A 19,851-nucleotide genomic window follows, 5' to 3' on the forward strand; every position below is an offset into this window, starting at 1 on the left:
CCAATTCATGCTCACAAAGCCCTCGAAAACACTTACTGAGAGCTGATCCTAGCTACATGCCGTAGGTAAGGTCTGCGGATGTTACCTTCCACCCCTAAACTCTCTTCCCCACTACTCACCGGCATGTGCCTGCCAAGCCCGGTAAGCTGCCATGCCCCGACTTGCTTCCTGCTTTTACGACTCCACGCTTTTGCAGTTTCTTATGCCTAGGATGCTCATGACTGCTTTTCTGCCTGCTGAACTTCTGTACTTTTCTCAAAGCCTAATAACAGCAGCAATGAAAACGTTTATGGAGTACTTACTATGTACCAGGCACTATATGTATGCTTCCATACATCTATGTGTGCATCATATTCATATGTATTTCTATAACCAATTATCATTATACATTTAGTACAAAGTACATTGTATAGTTCATAAATATATAACATGCAATCTAGATGTCATATAATGAATTATATGAAATTATAATTACATATGTAATTATATTTAAATATATTTATATGTGATGCACATTATATGATGGGTATATCATATACATTATAATAACTCTCTTATGAAATATTATCCCCACTTTATAGATGAGTACGTTGAGGCACAGAGAAGCTGAGTGATTTCCCCAGGATGAAGCAGTTGGTAAGGAAGAAAGCTGGAATTTAACCACCAAAGTGCTTGGCTTCAAATACCAAGGCACTCACCACTATGTTCAGGGTTGAGTATGTTCAAAATGGCCTAGTGTTATAGCACCATCCCTGGTCTCCTCTCACAACACAATCTGTCTGTATTTAGCCTGGCCACTCTCCCTGTACACACGACATTGATATTAGCCTCACTGGATTAGGGTTTCTTTCCATCACACACATGTATCTGCTCATCCACTTCCCATTCCAACCCTCCCCTCACCTCCATCCCAGATGAAACCAGCTGAGCTAAGCGCTCCCTTGGCCTTATCTTCATTTTAGTCTTTGCACGAAACACGATGGCTAATACCTATTAAACTTCAATAAAGTTTTGCAAAAGCAATGAATGCAATAGCTTTAAAAGAGACCCACAGGGACACTCGCAGTGTTGTCTCTAGGCACTGGACAGAGGACACATAGAAGACAGGCTTCCTGCAGCCGCTGAAACGACCAGCAGGGAGTGTGTGACCTCAGTGCCCTCAAGGCCCCTGGGTGCTCCGCAAGCATAAAGTGCTCAGCGAGCTTGTTGGGCTTTTGGTTTCTCAAACGATATATATTCATTCAATCATATAAGTTCTGTATTAACTCTGTGATTAGGCACATGTATTCAGTATTCCAGTTTCCTGACCCGTAGGATTTTAGTTGATGGGAACATAGCCTAAGAAATGAAAAATCGAACAATTTAAATAGTTTAGTCCCAACGGATACCACAGATGATGGTTACGGAGGTTCAGGAGAAAGGGGTCATTTGGGATGATGGTAATCAGAAAGGAGGTGAGAGATAAGAAATAGGTAGATTTGGGTGAGTGGAGGGATTCAAAAGGTAATTTTGAGGAGGGACAAAGTACAGACCTTCTCCCCACAAGGAGAAATGAAGACATCTAAGCCTCCTGCACACTGTCTTCCACTTGCTTATGTTTCTCACTGGAAACTACTCACTTGGTTTCTTATAAAATTCAAAATCCAGTGAGTTTGGTCTGTATAAAAATTTTTTCTAGGGTTTTATTATTCTGGAATAAATTCTTGAAACTTCAGAAGAGGTGACATCAGAGAAATGGTGGTATGAGAGGTCCTCTTGGTCCCTCTCCTTAAAGTTTCAACAATTTGAATGGATATAATCCAACAAAAGATGTCCTGTTTAACACATGAACACATCTGAGAGATCCGTGCATTGAAATAACCGAAGGTGGGCAAGTGGGAATGAACAGGGTGGGTGGAAAAGAAGAAGAGCTGAGATGGCATCAGAGGCACAGCCGGAAGCTCATAGCACAGAGCTCAGGCTGCAGAGGGGAGAAATCAGGTGGGCTCTGGCCTGCAGGAGCAGAGAGATACGCTGACCATTCCCATGGGAGTGGTCAGTACGCGCTGTGGCTGAGCCCAGTGACTTGGGCAGGATGAAGCACAGAGGAGCGGTCATGGCTGTGTAGCAATTGCCATTCCAGACAGAGAAGCAAAGCCACAGATCTGGGCCACTTTCTCTCACCCCCCAATAGCTCACCTCCTCTCATTCCCAGAGCTAGCAGTGGGCCCCAGAAGAGGCTGTAGCAGTGAGTACTGGGTCGCAGAGAACATTATCTGCAAACCTGAGAAATGGCACCAAAGAAACTGTTTTTTCCTTGAACAACAGGCACACTCTGAGTACTCCCAGGCTTGGGTGGAGACATAGATGGAGGTTGCTGAGGTCTGCCAGTCACCATAGGAGAGAGAACAAAGCAACAAAGGCAGCAGCAAACATCCCCCAGCTCACCCAACCCTGACCCACTGTGGCTTCACTACCCATAGCACCTGGCTGCAGGGGAGAGCACTGAGATTTCTCAGATTTGGAAGCCAATGGCACACCACATTGCCCCGCAAGGTCAGTTCCTTGAGACTGAGACAACCTGAACACAGAGGAGATGCCCACCTTTCCAGGGAACACAAGACATTTTCCAGCAACCCCCAGAGATTTGAAAAACCAGAACAGTGAAAGACAACTGAAAAACTTGTGCTTCAGTGCTACCTACTAAAAAACACTAGGAAGACTCCTTCTTATCAAACTACTGGAGAAATGCCATTCATACATAGATGCCTAGACAGAAAAAGGAATCCATCAAATACTATGAATAATCGAGGTAACAAGGAAGCTTAGAAATAAAATGAAAAAACCCTAGAAAATAAACTTGAAGACATGGAAATATGTCATTTAAATGGCAGAGAATTCAAGATCGCAGTTCTGAAAACACCTCAACAAGTTACAAGAAAACAGAGGCAGTTGAATGAACTCAGAAATAAAATCAATAAACAAAGTGAGTGCTCTACCAAAGAGATTGAAATTCTTCATATCAGGACAGAAATTCCTGATATGAAGAACTCAGTAAAAGAGACGAAGAATGAACCAGACAGCTTAGGAAATAGAGCTGACCAGATGGAGGAGAGAATTACTGACATCAAAGATAGAAATCTAGCAATGACGCAGAGGAAAGAAGAGAGACTTGAACGTTAAAAAAAAAAGGAAAGAACTGAACAAAAACTCTCAGACTCCATCAGAAAGAGTGATGTAAGAATGACAGGCACACCAGAAGAAAAAAGGGAAAAGGAAACAATCTATTCAAAGAAATAATTAATGAGAACTTCCAAAACCTATGTCAGATCATGTAACTCAACAAGCAAACAGAGCACCACTTTATCTCAATCCAAAAAGGCTTTCTACAAAGCACATTGTATTAAAACTGTCAAAACTTAATGACAAAGTAAGGATTCTCAAGGCAGCAGGGGGAAACTGTAAAGGAGATCCCATTAGATTATCATCAGATTTCTCAGCAGAAACCCTACAAGCTAGAAGAGAGTAGAATCAAATATTCAAACTACTGAAAGAGAGAAATTACCATCCAAGAATAATATGGCCAGCAAAGTTATCCTTTAGATATGGAGGAAAAATAAAGACTTTTCCAGACATACAGAAGCTCAGGGATTATAGGACCAGAAGACCTCCATTGTAGAAATACTCAAGGAGTTACTCTACCTGAAACAAACAACAAAGGTCACAAACTAGGAGTAAAGTCACTGGCAGGCACACAGAAGCATGATATAACCCTTTTTTTAGAATAGGGTACTATACACTTGAATAACACATAAAAGTTAAAGACGATACTAACATTAAAAAGAAGGAAGATGACAATAGCTACTACAATTTGGAAATGAACTCACAGCATAAAGGATAATTTGTGACAACAAAAACATAAAAGAGGAGAAGGTAAAGATCTGAATTTGCAAAAGAGGAAGAAGATTAAATGTGTTCAGAAGAGGACTACTTTACTTATACATGGAGCGTTCTTTTGCATAAGCTTAATGGTAACCGCACACCAAAAAATTCAAAACTGAGACACATAATTAAAAAAAACAACAACAGGAAACAGAGGATAAATTATAGAATATCACCCTCCCCAAAATGGGCAGAAACACAAGGAAAAAGAACCAATGGAGCCACACAACCACCAGAAAACAAAAGATAAAATAGCTATAGGAAATCCTCAAACATCAATAACTACCATACATGTAAATTGACAGAAATCAGCAATAAAAAGGCACAGAGTAGCAGACTGGATCAAAATACAAAACCCAACCATACGTTGCCTTTAGGAGACTACTTCTAAGTTGCAAAGATAGTTAGACTCAAAGTGAAAGAATGAAAAATGATTTTCCAAGAAAACGGTACCCACAGAAAATCAGGGTAACCATACTTATATCTGACAATATAGATTTCAAGATAACAAAGGTAACATATGACAAAGATGAACATTTTATGATAAAGGAGACACTACACCAAGAAGACATAACAGCCCTGGTTGATGTGGCTCAGTGGGTTGAGTGCCGGACTGTGAACTAAAAGGTCGCTGGTTCTATCCCCAGTCAGGGCATATGCCTGGGTTACAGGCCAGGTCCCCAGTAGGGGGTATGCAAGAGGCAACCACACACTGATGTTTCTCTCCCTCTCTTCCTGTCTTTCTAAAAATAAATAAATAAAATCTTTAAAAATATATTTAAAAAGAAGACGTAACATTTCTTAATACATACACACCCAATCAGGGAGCACCAAAACATATAAAGCAACTACAACAGTACGACAGGGAGAAACAGATCAAAACAAAACCATAGCAGGAAACATAAACTCCACTAACAGCTCTAGACAGATCATTCAAACAGAAAATCAATGAAGAAATATTGACCTTGAATGATACATTAGACCCAATGGACATCATTGACATTCACAGAACCTTTCATCCCAGAAATCCAGACTATCCATTCTTCTCTAGTACACATGGAATATTCTCAAGGATAGGCAATGTGTTGGGACACAAAACTAATCTCGACAAACTTAAGAAGATTGAAATCATTCCAAGCATATTCCTGACTGTGATGCTTTGAAATTAGAAATAAACTGCAATACTGAAGTGATAAAACCATAAATATGTGGAGATTAAACAACATTCTACTAAAAAACAACTGGGTCAAAGAAGAAATCACAGATGAGACCAAAAGATATAGAGAGACAAATGAGAATAACAATACAACACAGCAAAACTTTTGGGATGTAGCAAATGCAGTAATAAGAGGGAAGTTTATATCATTACACGCCTACCTCTAGAAACAAAAAAAATCCCAAGTAAGCAGCCTAACATTACATAAAGAACTAGAAAAAGAAGTACAAAAGCAGCCAAAAGTCAGCAGAAAAAAGGAAAAGAATAAAAATTAAAGCAGAATTAAATGAAAGAGAGAGAAAAAGACTATACAAAAAAATTAATGTAACAAAGAGCTGGCTCTTTGAAAAGATGAATAAAATTGGCAAACCTCTGTCTAGACTCACGAAGGTTTTAAAAAAGAGAAAAGACTCAAATAAACAAAATCAGAAATCAAAGAGAAGTTACCTCAGACATCACAGAAATACAAAGGATTATATAAGAATACTACATGCCACCAAATTCAATAACGTAGAAGAAATAGATAAATCCCTAGAAATATATAGCCTTTCTAGACTAAATCAGGAAGAACTGGAAAATCAAAATATACTGATCAACAGTGAGGGAATGGAAACAACCACCAAAAACCTTCCAACAAGTAAAAGCCCAGAACCAGATGGTTTCACTTGTGATTAATTCTGCCAAACATTCGAAGAAGATTTGATACTTATCCTTCTCAAACTCTTCCAAAAAAATTAAAGAAGTGGCAATACTTCCTAACGTTTTTTATGAGGCCAACATATCCCTGATACCAAGACCTGGCAAGGATAGCACACAGAAAAAGAAATTTCAGGCCAGTGTCTCTGATGCATACACGTGCAAAAATCCTCAACAAAATGCTAGCAAATCAAATACAATGATGCATTAAAAAAAATACCACATCATGATCAAGTGGGGTTAATTCCAGGGGCACAAAGATGGTTCAACGTACACAAATTGATCAATGTAATATACCACATTAACAAAATAAAGTGTAAAAATCATACGATCACATCAATAGATACAAAAAAAATTTTGAGAAGATTCAGTATCCATTTATGATTAAAATACCCAGTAAAATGAGTATAGAAGGAAAGCACCTCAACATAATAAAGGCTGGATGTTGCAACCCTCAGCTAATATCACACTCAACCATGAAAAACTGAAATGTTTTTCTCTAACATCAGGAACAAGACAAGGATATCCACTCTTATTCAACATGGTATTGGAAGTCCTAGCCAGAGCAGTCAGACAACAGAAAGAAATAAAAGGCATCTAAATTGGGAATGAAGAAGTAAAGTTGTCATTTTTTTTGCAGATGACATGATTCTTTGTATAGAAAACCCTAAAGACTTGACCAAAAAACATTAGAAATGATAAATACAGTGAAGTCATAGAATGCAAAAATCAATGTACAAAAATCCATTGTATTCCTACATATTAACATGAAATTTCAGGGGAAAAAACAGAAAATAAATTCCTTTTGCAATTGCAACAAAAAGAATAAAATACCTAGGAATAAACTTAACAAAGGATGTAAAGGAGCTATATATTGAAAACTGCAAAGCATTTTAAAAAGAGATTGAAAAAGACACAAAGATATTGTGTTCATGGACTGGACAATATGAACCGATTGCTTTGGACAATATTGCTTTTTGGACAATATTATAACTGACTATGTTCAGTTATAATGTTCATATTACCCAAAGCAATATACAGATTTAATACAATCCCCATCAAAATCTCCATGATATGTTTTAAAGAAATAGAACAAAAAATCATCAGATTTTGCAACCACAAGAAAGACCCTGAACAGCCAAAGCAATCCTGAGGGGGGGAAAAAAATGAACGAAGCTGGAGGTATCACACTCTCTGACTTCAAATTATACTACAAGGCAACAATAATTGAAAGAACATGGTATGGGGAGGAAAAAAACACAGAGACGACTGGAACAGAATTGAGAGTCCATTAATAAATCCACACGTATATGGGTGAATAAATCTTGACAAAGGAGCCAAAAATATACAATGGAAAAAAAAACCCTCTTCAGTAAATGGTGCTGGGAAAATTGGAAAGCTGCGAGTGAAAGAATGAAACTAGGCTACTGTTTGTCACCACACCATATAAAAATTAACCAAAAACGGATCAAAGACCTCAACATAAGACCTGAAACAATAAATTACATCGAAGAAAAACAGTTATTAAACTTATGGGCCTTGGTCTAAGAAAGGATTTTATGAATTTGACCCAAAAGGCAAGGGAAGTAAGTGCATAAATAAATGAATGAGACTATATCAAACTAAAAACCTTCTGCACAGCAGAAGAAATTGCTAACAGAACAAAATGGCAACCAACAGAATGAAAGAAGATATTTGCACACAGCTCTGACAAGGGGTTAATAATCCAAAATATATAAAGAATTCATGCAACTGAACACCAAACAGACAAACAATCCAATTAAAAATGGGCAGGAGACCTGAACAGAAACTTCTCCTAAGAAGACATGCAAGTGGCCAATAGATATATAAACAGATGCTCAACTTCAGTAGCTATTAGGAAAATGCAAATGAAAACTACAATGAGACACCACCCCACACCTGTTAGAATGGCTATTATCAACACGACAGGTAATAGCAAGTGTTGGAGTGGTTGTGGAGAAAAAGGAACCCTCATTCACTGCTGGTGAGGCTGCAAACTGGTCCAACCACTATGGAAAACAACATGAAGTCTCCTCCAAAAATGAAGACTAGAGTTAGCATATGACCCAGCAACCCCTCTTCTGGCTTTCCACCCCAAAATGTGAAAACATTTATTCACAAAAATGTATGTATTCATGGCAGCATTATTCATGGTGTCCAAGACACGGGAACAACCGAAGTGTCCTTCGATAGATGATTGGATGGAGAAGATGTGGTATATATACATAATGGAATACTATGCAGCCTTAAGAAAAAAATGAAATACCGCTATTTGCAACAACATGGATGGATCTTGAAAATATCATGCTAAGCGAAATAAGTCAGACAGAAAAAACCAAGAACCATATTTCACTCATATATGGAATATAAAACTGAAAACAACAAATGAATAAACATAAAAATAAGCAAAGACTCATAGGCATAGACAACAGTATGGTGGTTACCAGGGGGAAGAGGGGTGGGGTGCTAGTAAAGGTTAAGGGGACCAAATATATGGTGACGGAAGATTCGACTTTGGGTGGTGGGGATACAATCAATATACAGATGATGTATCACAGAATTGTACGCTTGAAACCTACATAATTGTATTAATCAATGTCACCCCAATAAACTTAATTTTTAAAAAGTATAAAAAAGAAACTTGAGACTGCAGCAAACCTGGAAACGTAAAGACAACTATAACCCCAAAAGCATTCCTGCTGACCTTTGTATACTTGGGCTCTAATTAGCTGAGGATTATTTGAGACAGAAATACTCCTCCACGCAGGCTTAATTTATTACTGAACGTGTAATTTTAGAATAATTCAAATGTCCCAACAGTTTTTTTTTTTAAGTTCCATTGGCCATTCTCTCTTTCTGAGCCAGTCCTCCCAGATTTTACATCCCCCCCTTATCCTCCCCAGTGTTTGCTGTTAGATGTGCCAACAGGGTCGCAGCCATTGCTTCACCCCGGTGTCCTTATCTGAGGCGACTGAAGCGATTAAGGCTTCTGTAGGACTTGGTGGGATACCTCAGCCAAAGTGGGTGTAGATGGACAGATAGATTGATGATAGATAGATAGATAGATAGATAGATAGATAGATAGATGATATAGATCAGAATAATAGAAGATTAAGTCAAGAAGCAAAAGGGAAAATTATTTTCTCTTTAAAAAATAAAACACTCTCATCAAGAAACACCTAAACAAATCAATAACAAATGTCCAAGTGTCAAACCCTACTTTCAAGAATACATAGATTCTACCTGATAAAAAGTTGAAAAAGTAATTCTGCTGTGTTACTTACTTGGTTGAAAACGAAAGGAACCTCTTTCTTCTCTCCCACTTTCATGGAAGATATGGGAAATGTTGCCGTCCCCAGAGTTTCATCCATGACATAATTGGCATCCATTAAGGTGATCTGTAGAGAATTAAAAAGTAGAGCACATATATATAAAATTTCCCGTGGATCTCTGAAAATTGTATCTAAAATCCCAACCACACTGTAAAAAATTAACATTCTCAAAGGACATGGAATAGTCATTTGAGATCTTCCGTATTCCATTGGTAACCATACATTTTTTTCCTAAATACTATATTTTCAACTAAAATAATAATAAATTTGTTTCATTTTCCTCATTGGCCTACTCATTATTGTGCGTTCAAAAAAAGGAAATTTATCCCCTCTTGGGGGGAAGGCTATTTCAGAATATGAGAAAGAAATTACTGTAGAAAATCCATGCACCTTTTTGGGAAAGATTTATTGTACCTTATTTTAAAGGCAATTGAAAACACTTGTATTCTGTTGTATTTGCATCCTCCTCTTTATAACAGAAATGTTTCTGCAAAACCCATGGGGAGGATAAAGGCGTCTTCCCGGCCCTACCTAACTCCTGCATTGCCCACATACCTCGATATGCCCCGTCCAGAAGCTGGTCTACTGTGCTGCCCAGCTAATCTGCATCTAACCAAGAGGAAACACGGAACTAACCGGACACACTTAAGCATCTCCCGCAAATGAGCGATAACCCTCTAACAGTCAGTCCCAGAGGATCCACTTACCTCCAAAACATTTTCCTGATTAGGATCCAGGATAAATTCAAAGGTCTCATTCCACACTGGGTTTACGTCATTGTTGAAGTGTCTTGTCCTCTTCCTGCTGTCAGGGGTTGAGGAGATGAAAAGTTCCACGTAGGGGTCTGGAGTGTCAACTGCAGACACGGAACCCAAGTGAGAAGGAGGCAAGTGTGATTCATGGTTCCTACTTTGCTTTTATTAATAGGTCAGGGGATTTTCAATGAATCTGCAGTAATGTATTCAGAATGTCTAAGGCAAGGTAACACATACCAGAACAACATCATAGGCTACACACTGTTTTATATATTATGCCTCTGCCCTCTGTAACAGTCCCATGAGAGGAATTCATTTGTATTCAGAAGTCCTCTGCCCATGCAGAGAGCACGTTCACTGCGGTCAACATCTCAGCCCAACTTCCAGACTTCGATGTCCTCTGAATGCACACTCAGCAAGGCAACGGACCCCGAACAGCTAAAACATTAATTGCTCCTTCTTCACTGGTTTCATTGAAACCTGCATTATCTTACAGCATTGTACACACTGTATTTTATAAGTAAAATTATAGTCTGTCTTTTCCTACAAGACTACCAACAACCTGCGGGCAGGGGCCAAGTCCTGCTGATCTTTAGATCTTCAGAACCTAGCAACTATCACACTATTTGTCTCCTAACCAAAGGGCTAAGGGGTTAACTCTTGAACACATCTTTTCCCATGGGACCATTATAGTTCATAGCCACAAACACCAACTGAATGATGACTGCTTGGATTTCTTATTGAAGCACTTTACACACATTAGTCTAATTCAACTCTCACAATAGCACTATAAGGTAAGTTCTTTTTTTTAGTGTCGAGGCAATAGGAACTGTGAGATGTTAAGCAACCAACCAGTCCAATGTCACCCAGCTGGCAAGTATCAGCACAATACCTGACTGCAAGAAGTGTTCTCTTAGTGACAACATGCTCCTAAGTTCTAAAGATGAGATGATAAGGTGTGGATCTCTATGGACTCAGGAGGTTTACAGAAGAGAAAGGGAAGGAGTAGGGAGAAAAAGTGGTGCAGAGGTCTCCATGTGAAAAGGTACAAAAATTGAAAACCAAGGAAAAGTAAAAATGATAGTTCTGATTTGTGATAGGTTTTCAAAAAGTATGTGTTGTCCTTCAATGGTAGTTATGGTTATCAAATAATATAATCAATGCCCTTTGTTTCATTTTTATTTTTAAAGATCTTATTTATTTTATTTTTAGAGAAAGGGGAAGGGAGAAAGAGGAGTAGAGAAGCATCGATGTGTGAGAGAAACATTGATGGGTTGCCTTCACACCCCCCCAACCAGGGACCCGAACCACGACCCAGGCACGAGCCCTGACCAGGAATTGAACCCAGCAAACTTTTGGTTTGCAGGATGACACAGAAACCCACTGGGCCACACCAGTCAGGGCCTTTGCTTCTACATTTGCTTCAAACATAGACATGGACATAGAGTTCTTTTATGTGATCACTTTATTTTTGGGGTATGCTTTTTGCTATATGGTATAAGCATTTGGGGATATCTTTTATTTCATTTTCCCACTTGGAGCTTATGCATCACCGGTCAGGCGCAGCTGAGTCTCAGAAGCAAGAGCGCAGTGTAAGTGCCTAGGGTGCTGGTTACCAGACAGACCCCTGACCCTCACCTCCTGTGATCCATCCTCACTGGATGTCTAGTGGGACTAGGGATCTGCATTTTTAAACAAAGATTCTACCTAACACTGATGTGGGTCATCTTCTGCTCATATTTTCGATATCCCATTTTAGAGGAAGAAAATAAGCAGTTACTGAAATTGTATTTAATTTTTGTTTATTTCTATTGAGATATCATTGACAATACCATTGTGTAAGTGTAAGGTGCAGTGTGTTGGTTTGATACATTTATATATTGCAATTTCTAACTCAGTGCTATACAACAGAACCCCTTATCGGCAATTTCACTTCACACAGTTTTAGTCACTCAAAGTTAAATGCAGTCTAAAAACACTAAATGGAAAATTCCAGAAATAATCAATTCTTGTGTTACATTCTGCACCATTCGGAATAATGTGATGAACTCTCACGAGGTCCCACTCTATTCCACCCAGGATGTGAATCATCCCTTTGTCCAGCATATTCACAGTGGGTGTGCACCCTACCCCTTAGTCACATAGTAGCCCTTGGTTAGCAGATCGATGGCCGTGGTATCACAATGCTTGTGATCAAGTAGTCCTTATTTTACTTAGTAATGGTACCAACGTGCCAGCGTAGTGATGCTGGCCATTGAACCTAAGAGGAGAAGGACTCTACCCACCTCCTCAATGAGGAGATGACTGGACCTTCTCCTCACTTCAGCCACCACTAGTGCTCAGGTTGCAAACGAAAAGTCAAACTACATGTTTAGAATAGCAGGTTAGAAAGAAAAATAGTTTTCCTCTTTTGAGTAGAAGTACATATGTGACTTTAAAGAGAATATTTAATATTCTCATGGGGCTATTGTTTCTTTTTATCGGTTTCCCTGAAATACTAGAAAAAACAAAACCCAGGGTAAACCAAGCAAAACACAAAAAGTGAGTGGGAAGGGGAGGCATGAAGATGGTAAACACTGGTTCATTTAACAAAAATTTGAGTGTCTTTTATACGCCAGGAACTCCTCATCGAGAAGCAGTTTGGCTTTGATTGGGAGCCAAACCCCAAACTGCAGATGTGAATAATGGAAGTGAGTCAAATGCTAATAGCCTAATTTTAGAGGCACGGGTAAGGGGGAGACAAGTAGGTACATTAAGCCAATGACTAGTAACTCAGTCACCCAGATTACTAAACAAAATAAAGTCAAACCGTAGGTGGGGGAATTGTCTTTTGAGGCTTGGTTTTCATCTGAGTCTTGGTAGAGGTGAAGGGAGAGGTTTTCTCGGGCCAACCAAGAAAGAGAAAGCAGAAGGTGAAGTTCCTTGGGAGGAACTGGAAAGGAAACGAGTGCACACACTCAAGTGGCAGAGTGATATAAGCATCTTCTCCACCAGGCATGCGCTGTAGGTGCCAACACCACCTTTATCCATCAAAGCATCGGCAGACCTTTTTCTAAAACAAAATTGAAATCCTGCTCAACGCTGTCACTTTGGGTTCATTTACTTTTCAGTAAAGTCAATATTCTAAAATTTTTGTCATGATTGGTAGTATTTCTTGTTTCTCCTGTTGCTTCATTAGCAAGAGGTTTCAAAGGTGCCAAAGGGGTGCTGGGCGGTGAAAAACCTGGATGCGGCTATCTGCTTATTTGCTAATCTCTGCACTCTAAGAAACATCTCTAGCAGTGGCAGGCACTGCCTGGTGAAAAGAAGTTTTAAGAGGCTAGTTTAAAATGGAATTGCAATAATCACATAGCTCAGCTCACTTTCTTTTATAATTTATAATCTTCTTTGGCATGGTAACATACGAAAGCTTAGAAAAGGGAAAGCAGTTCGTTTGGACAGCAAAACTTTGCCCAATGCTTTGGAGAAGTTCCTGGAAATGCATTAAAGAAAAGTCAAATGTAGGAAAAGAATTTTTTTTTCCTCCCACAGCTTTGTGAATTAATGCTGTTGGGTAATTGGGTGTTGAGACACAGATTCAGCTTCACCTTGGTTAGCTCCAGCCAAACAGGTTGTACAGCAAAGATGTAATGTATGGGCAAAGGCTTTCTTACATCTCATCCTTTTACCTACAAACAAAAATGTTGGGGGTGTGGGATCGCACACCAGAATAGCTTCAGAATTCCAGGGTTGTAAAATGGTTCATAAACCCCAGTAGTTCATGGAGCGTCTGCCTAAATTCACAACAGGTCTATTGTTACTTTGGCTTCGTCTGAGAAATATATATTATACGATTAGGGGCTGATGGCAACTCCTAAACTCTGTTTTAAACAGTCTCCATTTGCTTTCCCATATCCACTTTGCTCAGGAGAAACTTAAACACTTTGCTTCAAATAAAGATGGCCCATAACCTGTTACAATTCTTGTGCTAAACAGCAAAAAAATCTCAAAAGGAAAAGCCTCCCCAAATTCACAGTCAAAATATCACCTTCTGCGTAGCTATGCTACCCTGGCGGTGAGCTTGAAGCAGTGTTTCGCAAAAGGCAGTCCACAAAAATGTCTTCACTGAATCACGTGCAGTGGTAAAAATACAGACCGCTTGCACCTGCCATCACAGTCTGCAGTATGAGCTTGGAAATGCCTTTTTAACAATTTGCCCAGGTAAGTCTCATGCACACCAGTTTGAAAAGTGGGACTTTAAAGTATTTTATTAGAATCAACAGAAGAACAATGGTATAATAACACCCACAGAAAAGTAGAAATATTTTGGCACTGAAAAGTCAACAGCCTTGCTGGCCTTCTGTGCTGGAGTTATTCTGCTCACAGAGTATAATAAGCAAACCCAGTAATTCACTTCTATTTCTCTCCAGTCATCAAATGCATTTTCCAGTGGCCACGTGAAAACATATCCAAGAATAAAGTCCATGTGGGTGTGTCAGTTGGAAATCTGTTCAAGGGGATGGCTGATCAAGTCAAGCATTCTGCTTCAGCTACCATCAAAGCAGGCACGCCACAGTGAGACTAACACTCAGAGAGCCATTGGTTGAAAGAAATGCCTCTGAAAACTATTCCCAGATGTGGCCACTCCTTTGTAATATTTATGATTTAGTGATAACAGTAACTACATGGGGAAATTAAAGCTTTTAAACTGAAAGGTTTAAAAATTTCAAGTTTTTACGATTGGCAACCTTTTCACTCTCCCTGTACTCTGCTTGCTGAGGTGCTGGCATACGCCCCAGGAAAGTGGGGGTTAGGCCTAGTAAAAATGTGTAAATTTCAACAACTGTTTAGTTCTTCTTTAAAACATATTTTATTTATTTATTTATTTTTAGACAGAGGGGAAGGGAAGCAGAAAGGAGAGAAACTTCAATGGGTTGCCTCTTGCTCGCCCCTAGCAGAGGACCTGGCCCACAACCCAGGCCTGTGCCCGGACCAGGAATCGAACCGGTGACTTTTCGGTTTGCCGTATGACTCACAGCCTACTGAGCCAAAGTAGTCAGGACAAAAACTTAGTTATTTTTTAATGTAAAGTTTTTACTGAAGAGTGAGATATCATGCAGCGAAGTTAGACGAATGCCACGGTATAGTTTGTTGTATCTTCATAAACTGAACTCCCCCTGATGCCACCACCCAGATCAAGACAGAGGTCATTACCAGCACTTCCAGAGGCCTCTCTCACCCGCCTCCAGAGGGTAAACACCAGCCTGCCATCTATCTCCACAAAACATTTTTACCTGTTTTTTTTTAATTCTTCACTTAAATAGAATCAATATATACTCCTGGGTCTGACTCTTTTTGATGACTACTAAGTTTGCGAGATTCATCCATCTTGACACGTGTAGAATAATACATTCATGACTATTGATGCAGACTCTCCCATCGTGTGAATATTCCATAAACGGTTTATCGAGTCCACTGCTGGTGGGCAGCTGGATTTTTGCAGTCTGAGCTATTACCAATGGTGCTGCTATGAACATTCTTGCACATGGCTTTTGGTGCACACACATGTGTGTTTCTGTTGTGCAATTTCTAAGAATGGGACTACTGTCATCCTGGTCACCTCCAACACCCGATGGGTATGTGACGGCATCTCAGTGTGGATTTAATTCACACACTCTTCTTGACTCTATGAGATCCAGTACTTCTTCATATGTTTTTAATGGTCAGTTGGATATTCCCTTGAATAAAGGGCACACACAAGTCTTTTGCCCATTTTCCCCCTATTGGTTGCCTGTTTTTTATATGGATTTATAGAGTACTTTCTGAATTCTGGATATGAGTCCTTTGACAGATACACATATATCACAAATACATTTTCCCAGTTTGGGGCTTATCTTTTCACTACTTTAATGATGTCTTTTGATTTAAAAAAAAAATCTAACTTCAATATAGTCCAATGTGTATATCTATTTTCTTCCTTATGATTCATGCTTTTTTTCTTTTAAGACTACTTTAGCTATTCAGTATCGCAAAAGTTTTAATTGATGTCTTCAAAAATCTCACTTTACCTTTTACTTTTAGATCTAAAATCCAGTTAGAACTAATTTCTGTGTATGGTGTGAGATAGGTGTTAAGATATTTTTTTCATATGTACGTCCAACCAGTAGGCAACATCATTTACTGAAAATACTGCTTTTAAACCCTCCTTTTGCATTCATCAATGGTCGTATAAAGGTAAGCCTGTTTCTGGACTTCCATTAGTCTGCTAGTCCACGGTCTATTCATTAAACTTGCAACAATTCCACACTGTCTTAGTCATCACGGTTTTATAATAAGTCTTGATATCAGGTAAAATAAATTCTTTGTTAATATCTTCAGGATTACTTCAGCGGTTATTCATTTCAGCACTTCAAAGACATCATTCTATTATCTCATGGCTTCTATCTATTCCGTTGAGGAATCCACTCTGTTTTTTGCTTTGTTGAATGTCTTTTTTTCTCTGGATGCTTTTTAGAATTTTTTTCTTTGGCTTTAGTTTTCAGCAGTTTCACTACAATATACATAATATTGGTATTTTTTGTATTTATCCTTGGGTTTAGAGTACGTACACATAAATATAGCTTGATATATTTTACCAGCTGCAAAATTGTCTTAGCCTTTTATCTTCAAATATTATTTCTACCCCACTCTCTCTCTCTTTTCCTCAATGCTTTTTAAATCATGTCCCAGATATTCCTTTTGCTTTTATCCTATATTTTATTTCTATTTTTGTTTTCCGTGGTTCAATCTGGATATTTTCTACTGTCCTATTCTGTTCACTATTCTCTCTTCCACTAGGTTCAAACTGTGCTAAATCCATCTGCTGAGTTTAAATTTCAGTTACTGTGTTTTTAGTTCTAAATTTCCCATTTGCCTCTTTTCTCTATATCTGGTTTCCTGGTTAAAAAAAAAAATCTCCATTTAGGATCTCCATCTTAGATATCTGAAAGTCCATATTCAATACTTATGAATCTATCTATTCTTCCTGATTTTTTCTTTCTTTTTTTTGTATTCCTGGCAATTCTGAACTGAATACCAAACCTTTCTATAAAAAACTTGGGGGTTAGTTACATCTACCTCGACGGCAGACCCACCTTATGTATGTTCTGGCAGGAAGTGTGAGTAGCGTGGATCTCCTCAATTTTATCAGAAATTGAACTGACTAGAATCTTTGTAGGGGTCTGCCTACCCCTTGTTCACTCCCACTGGAAGCTCCAAATGACTAGACTCCTTGTCATTTGGCAATTCTGACCTCCAATTTTTTCTCCGCACACCACTGTGAGACTGCCAATACCTCTGCTCTGTTTTCAGGTATTTTATGCTTGCGCTTAGCCTGTCACCCTGCACAGATTCAGAATTTGGTGCATGCGCAGAGTGAAGGCACCGGCTTGCAGGATTCTCTATGCTTCCCTTTCTCTAGGGGATCTTGTCCCTCAAATTCTAACTGACTTTGTCCTGAAACCCAGCTTTTATGTCCCCAAATCCTTTGAAATTTCAAAGTTCTGGTGGATTCTGTGCCTCTTCACTGCTTGGCTAGTTCCCAAAACATCCCTATTAGCTCCCAAATCTACCTAGATTCAGCAGTGGGTGGAGGGGGAAAATGGCTTGCAGAAAACTGGCCTACGTCAGGGACTTCTCTTCCCCATGAGATCTTGGTCCCTCTAATGCCAGTTCACTCAGCAGCTTTCCATCCATCAGGCACTTTACAAATGAATTTAATGTGTGTTTTCTAAATCGCTCTTCCAGGAAATGAATATTCTATCAGTTGCTTCAGCATAGTCTGATGACCATTTAGTTATGAACTTGACCGGACATATATTAATCCCTATTCTTTTTTTGTTTTCATTCTTCACCTGGCTTTTTTCCCCAAGTCATCTGCCCTACTCACTATTCCCCTGAGGACACAACTCAGGCCCACACTTCCCTGGGAAATAAAAGGAGAGGATTGGATCTACTCTTTCCATCTCCCTTTCCATACAGTCCATGACTTACAAAATATGTATTTAGAGCTTAAAAATGTATTTATTCATACTCAAGTTCTTCCCTCATGTCCTAGAAGAAAGTACTCCTCCACACACCCTTTTCTCCATTCCACACTCCATTCCACTTTCTCTCATAGAGTTCTCATTTATTTCTCCCCAGCCCCAAATTTAATCTATACATATTTGCTTTGCCCTGGCTACTTTCCCTCAACCTATCAATATAAACACACATGGATCACCCTAAAAATTAAATACAACTTTATTGTCTGCCAGTTTTTCAAGACCTTTACTCTCCTCCTTCAATGCTTTTAGAAAAATAAATGTCATCTCATCATCCCATGCGTTTCCAACTGTGTTCTGCCTTCTTCTACTATCACTGTTATCAGCCTGCTCTCTCTATTGTAACATTTGTGCAGCTTTATTGGGATACAATTGACATATAACCCCGTGTAAGTTTGAAGTATATACTGTGATGGTTTGATTACCACAGTAAGGGTAGATAACACCTTCATCACCTCACATAATTATCATTTCTTTTTTGTGGTGAGAACACTTAAGATTTATTCTCTAAACAACTTTCAAGTGTATATCAACCTGTGGCCCACAGACCACATGCAGCCCAAGATGGCTATGAATGCAGCCCAACACAAAATTGTAAATTATTTAAAACCTTTTTATTTGCTCATTAGTTTTCATTAATGTTTGTGTACTTAACACGTGGCCCAAGACAACTCTTCTTCCAGTGGGGCCCAGAGATGCCAAAAGATTGGACACCCCTGTCATACAGTTTTGTTAACAACAGTTACCAATCTGTACATTAGGATCAGCAGAACTTATTCATCTTACAACTGGAAGTTTGCACCCTTTGAACAACATCTCCCTACCCCACTGCATGCCCCACCCCCGCGCTCAGCTCCTGCCAATCACTATGTCCCTATGGTAACTTCAAGGTAAAATTCAACGAGCTTGTTCTCAGTTTTCACTTCATTTGGCATATATGCAACATTCATTGTGCAATTCTCTCCTTTTGTGCCCAAGATACTATTATTTTGTGATTCTCTGCTTCTCTAAATGTTTCCTCACTGTATCTTTTATCATTGTAACTCCTTCCCTCCCTTAATTCACCACTAAATGGTGGACTTCCTCTTCCTATCTCTTGCAAGCCTCTATTCAAATCTTTCAAAAGGAAGTGGACTCTTTAAAAAATGTAATGTTCATGTAGTCAAAAGTGGTTCAAAAAAGAATGATCACAGTTATGTCGATAGTCTTAAGAACACCCAACACACACCCCTCAGGGCACATGGCAGTAGCAATCCCCTAGTCTGGTTAATTGTCTAATTAATCTCAGATGCTTTAAAGCCCCTTGTCTCCAGGTTCAATGGCAGCCATCATGCATTCTTTCATTTGCTCTGGGCTGCAGGCAGGAGGGGCACAAACACAGCGAACAGGAGAGTCCTGATTACACGGTCAGATGTAATCTAACGCTGCGAAGTGCATTTTAAGGGTTCCCTCTTCTACAGCCCTGCTGAATCGGTGCTGGGTTTTCTCTCTCCCGTGGCCCTGGCTTGCACACAAATATTGTCACCTCTCTAAGCTGCATCTGTGAGCCCCACCTCTACTCTGAGATCTTCCATCTGCTCTTGAAAGCTTTAAAAATACCTCATACACCCACTAAGTACCTCAATTTGAAATCACCTCAAATAAATGCATTTTTCCCATCTTCCCTTCCCTAAATGTACCAAAGAAAAACCAAAACAAAACAAAAGCAACCTCTCCCCCCCCCCAAAAAAACTAAAAGTATAACCTTGTACTTTTTCCTGGCCTTCCCGTTTTACTTAAGGGCGCTCTCGTTTCTAGCTGCCATAGCCAGAAACATGAGAGTTGTTCTTTTCTTCACAGCTGCTCCAGTC

General features: G+C 39.2%; 1 protein-coding gene across 3 annotated transcripts in view; it reads right to left on the minus strand.

Annotated features, from left to right (window-relative positions):
• The window catches only part of PLA2G4A (phospholipase A2 group IVA), a 141,746-nt gene that overhangs the window by 68,881 nt on the left and 53,014 nt on the right, over window positions 1-19,851 (minus strand). For all 3 annotated transcript variants that reach the window (XM_045188663.3, XM_045188673.3, XM_024551459.4), the window contains 2 exons: window positions 9,894-10,042; window positions 9,139-9,252 (listed from right to left, as the gene is read on the minus strand). In XM_045188663.3, coding sequence (XP_045044598.2) covers window positions 9,139-9,252; window positions 9,894-10,042 — 263 coding nt within the window. The remainder of the gene's footprint in view (window positions 1-9,138; window positions 9,253-9,893; window positions 10,043-19,851) is intronic.

Source organism: Desmodus rotundus, chromosome 12 (assembly GCF_022682495.2).
Source record: "Desmodus rotundus isolate HL8 chromosome 12, HLdesRot8A.1, whole genome shotgun sequence".
NCBI classification, from domain to species: domain Eukaryota; kingdom Metazoa; phylum Chordata; class Mammalia; order Chiroptera; family Phyllostomidae; genus Desmodus; species Desmodus rotundus.